A 4,252-nucleotide genomic window follows, 5' to 3' on the forward strand; every position below is an offset into this window, starting at 1 on the left:
GTTGCCTGGCAACAGACTGGGGGAACTGTTTATTTTTTTCGCGGAGCTACATAACATACTTAAATAATTTATTTCATCACCTTTTGTTAACATTTCCTTACTCAGCATTGCTGTTTAAGCTGTTGTTGAACTGTTGTATAAAAGCAATATCACATGAGAGCGAGTGATGTTGTACTGTATATCGTTACAGCTGTAATCCGTCTGCGCAGTGCGACGCACAGCCTAGGAAACAGAAATACTGCAAAATAATAATGCGACGCACAGCCTAGGAAACAGAAATACTGCAAAATAATAATATTAACGCGACTAAACATTATAACGTTATTTCGTCTCGTCTTGTTTTGGTCAATGAAAATGAAGAGACATTTTAGCAGAGGTTATATTTTGTAAACCACATTTAGTCTCGTTTTTATTCGTCAACAATATTGCATTATATATTTAATTATAGTTATCGTCACATGACCACCATTTACGTTGCGTCTCGTTTCGTTTTCGTCACGTGATAAAGGTTCGTTAACGACGATATTTAGTCATACTTTTCGTTGACGAAAGCAACACTACACTGATACACAGCTTAATTTCTGTAGGTCATGTTTTTACATTTTTTTGTTGTTGTTTTTGTTTGTTTGTATTTGCAGCTGGTGGACAAGCTCAACACCAACACAGAGATGGAGGAAATGATCAATGACTACAACATTGTAAGTTCACCATGTGAGCAGTGTGGGAACAATTCGGACACCTCTTGCTTCACCCTTTGAAACCTGGAGTGACATCACTTTTCTTGAGCTGCGTTCAGACGCCTTTCACAAGTATTTAAACTATTCTATCATTGCAAATATAATGAGAATGTCCGCTCATCCCTTTCTTTTGTCTTCCTCTCTGCGCCCCCCAGGTGAAAGCCCAGAATGACAGCGAGGCTGAAAGCATCGACAGCATCTTCACTGAGAGGAGAGAGTAAGTGCTTGGGGGACATTTAATGCGGGCTACTGTGGGGTAACAACACAGCTGTAATGCTGGGGTTTACTGGGGTTAGACTTAAAGTTGGGAAATCCTGTTCTTAACCTTATGTTTAATGCTGTTTGTTCTAGAAACAATAGCCAATGTTAATTCATGAAATAAAAATGATGATAGAGGAAAGCATAAAAAACATGTTTATTGACTTTTAAAAGGTTTGCATTGGTGTCATCAATGATTGATTTAGGAAACTGATCATTTTCATGTCAAGCTCATGTCTTTCTGGAATGTTAGCTGTATTTCACATTTGAACAACAGACACACCATACAAGGGAGCATGAACGCACCGCCAGCGAGAACTTGCTGTAATATTGCTTTGCATGAAGAAAAACAAAAGCAGAAGGCTAAACAGATCTGGAAGAGAAAACAGTTGGGGAGACACTGTTAATGCAGGTTGTTTATTCTTTAGCAAAGTTAGATTCAAACTATCACTTTTAAAATCAGTCAACAGTAGCATAAGCTCTAAAGCTCAGTTCAGACCACAGATTCATGATGAGATGAGTTGAAACAAACAGCTACTTGCAGTGCGCCGTTCTGTAACATTCTAAAACCTGCTGGTTCAGACCAGTGCAACTAGATGAGACGGTGTATCATCTCTAGTCAACAACTCTCTGTACTTCTGTTTCCAGCTTTTCAGAGCTTATTTTGTGGCTGAATATAATTTGTAGCTTCTTGAAATATAAATGAGGATAGTGATAGTGAGATACTGGCTACTGTATTCATAATGAATACGCCACATAGTATAAATAACCAGCACCAATTAATCAGTCAGTGAAAATGTGTATGTGTGAGGGGGGGGCATTAGCACATACAGCACGCAGCAGCAGCGACCCACCGTCTGACACCGGCACACTGTGAGGACGGAAACAGAGGGCTCAGCGGGGATGGAGCACCTGTCGCAGCAAGCAAACACGCGATCTGCGGTCAATTTGACTTGACCAGCGGACTTTACTACAAGCTGATTAGCTGTCGAAACAGGTGACATGCTTTACGTTCTAAAACCAGCCACCGGCGATTTGACCAGCTGAGTGTCCAGCTTGAGTCAAGTTTAGACCGACCATTTCACACCATGGCAACTTTTCTCTGCAGCGTTCTAACTCAGTTTTCTCTCATCGCGAATCTTCGGTCTGAACTGGGCTTAAAATGTTGCTTGGCAACACCGTGAGCTGCTTTGTGCCAAATATCAAACATGTTTGAAATAATCGGGTGGTTTAAGACTGGATCTGTAAACCTCTCACATTAACAGGTAATCTGGGCTCAACATTGGTACCGTTTAAGGTCCCAGACCGGATTTCTCCTCCAGTTGTCAGGTGGGGTAGATCGAGGATCAGTAAGCCCAAAATTCCTGTAATGTGAGCCAGGTTTAGCTGAACAAGAGCTCAAACGTTACAATAGTTTGGTGACCCCTGGAATGGCAGTGCTTAGAACATCAGTAGTGAAATGATTTTATTCATCCTCAGGGTATCCACCTAAGGTGATGTGTACTATACATATGCCATCTCAAGGCAATGTTCATTAGGTGCCACACAGCAGTCCTACATTTAGCACCTGTTTAAAGTACACAAGTGACAAATTTTCCTCTTGTGACGATTGCCTCGTTGCCCCTCCTCACCTTGTCACTTGCTCACCAGCTGCTGTTTGCTCTGTCATGGTTCTCCTAAGTCTCCTTCCCTTCTGATGTATGGATCCTCAAAATACTCATCTTCCTCTCCCTCCTCTATCTGCCCATCCTCTTGCTCAAAGGTGAATGTCTGATGGGTCATGTGTCTCCCTGTCTCTGAGAAGACTGTCGACACGGTGTCCTCCTCGTCCTCTTCTTGGCGCAGTCGCCGATGACGGTAGTTGTGGAAGAGCTTGTACCAGGAGGGGCCCTTCATGCCACATGCAATGAGCATGGAGGTGCATAGTGCCAAGGCCATAACACATGCCGTGAACTTCCATGTGTTGCCGAGCACAGGTGTCGGGTCTAGTTGGGGTTGGGTCATGGAGACAGAGAGGAGAGACCAGTGTGTTAAGGTTGTTATGTTCTGTTTGTGCATCCACATATGTAATAGAAGAGCAGGGAAAGAATAAGAAAATACGCAGGTCTCTCTTATTCTTACCTATGTTGATGTTGCGGTTCTGGCTTGATGTCAGAATGGTCTTCAGCACAGTAGATGAGCCCCAAGACTGCTGAGGGGTGACTGGTTTTGTGGTTGTTTGTGGGTCTGTAGTGTCGATAGCTGGGGGTGATGATGGGTAACACATGGCTGTAGCCTGCAAAAGATCCGTCCCAGCCTGCTTCTCTGGAGAAGCACAGGTGACTTGTTGCCCCCCTGTAGAGCCACACATATACAAGCCATTTAATTCATGAACATTTACTTAAGATGCTCAAACATGCACCCCTTTACATTAATCTGACAGCAATTTAATTTATTCATGTCTGAGTAAGCACCCAGGTCACTTTGACGTGTAGGTCACCACAACAGTCTGCGCTGACGACAGCACGGCGCATTGGAATGCTGTCGGATTAACGTAAAGCACAAGGTAAAACTTACAGAGAGATTAAATGCAAGTCTTCTGCTACCTTCTAAGATAACTAATACATGGATTATCTAAACCATTGTCTATTAAGCACAGCATCAGTTCATTTAGTTTGGAAACAGTGTGAAAGAGGCAGTTTTAAAGGGTAACAGCTATATTAAGAACTCCATTATGACATTTCCATGACCTAGAGTAGTTTAAAGTATTCTAGGTATAAAGTATAAAGTGTGGAGTTGCTCCACAGACAATGAATGGGAGACTGATTTTGTGCACCTGCAGAATGTTTGTCTCCTTTTTTTATACCCAGAAGAGCTTCATTAGGCAGGCAGACTGACCATGACGTTGACATTAATAACTTCTAGGTAGACAACTGGCAATTTCTCAATGGCAGAGAAATGTGATTTAAGCAAACTTGTTTATTTCTATGGTCATTTTCAACTCTAAGTGTAAGGTTTAAACACTATGGTCTGACCTATCTGACATTTCTGCTGTGTTTATTGTAAGTACTGTGTTGCTTTGCTAACATCTGTGATAAACCAAATCTGCTGTGGACAGCGGCCACAGCAAAACACATTTCAGCAGCCTAAGAAGACCCACCTAAAGTCCGACCGCGGACTGTCACCTGCTCAACGCATCAGTACCTTCGGAAGCCATGACAGTAATAGCCAATAATGTCAAAATATCATTTACAGACCGATTTAACAGACGATCACTG

General features: G+C 42.4%; 2 protein-coding genes across 3 annotated transcripts in view; one reads left to right on the forward strand and one right to left on the reverse strand.

The window, feature by feature from the left end:
* The window catches only part of ift74 (intraflagellar transport 74), a 26,170-nt gene that overhangs the window by 5,547 nt on the left and 16,371 nt on the right, over positions 1–4,252 (forward strand). The window contains exons 7-8 of the mRNA XM_050057217.1: positions 639–698; positions 893–954. Coding sequence (XP_049913174.1) covers positions 639–698; positions 893–954 — 122 coding nt within the window. The remainder of the gene's footprint in view (positions 1–638; positions 699–892; positions 955–4,252) is intronic.
* Positions 1,168–4,252, reverse strand: part of LOC126398052 (leucine-rich repeat-containing protein 19-like) — an 8,605-nt gene continuing 5,520 nt past the window's right edge. For both annotated transcript variants that reach the window (XM_050057219.1, XM_050057218.1), the window contains exons 6-7: positions 3,117–3,329; positions 1,168–2,980 (exon numbers count right to left, since the gene is read on the reverse strand). In XM_050057219.1, coding sequence (XP_049913176.1) covers positions 2,661–2,980; positions 3,117–3,329 — 533 coding nt within the window. In that variant the 3' untranslated portion in view covers positions 1,168–2,660. The remainder of the gene's footprint in view (positions 2,981–3,116; positions 3,330–4,252) is intronic.

This window comes from Epinephelus moara, chromosome 11, assembly GCF_006386435.1.
Source record: "Epinephelus moara isolate mb chromosome 11, YSFRI_EMoa_1.0, whole genome shotgun sequence".
In the NCBI taxonomy this organism is placed as follows: Eukaryota; Metazoa; Chordata; class Actinopteri; order Perciformes; family Serranidae; genus Epinephelus; species Epinephelus moara.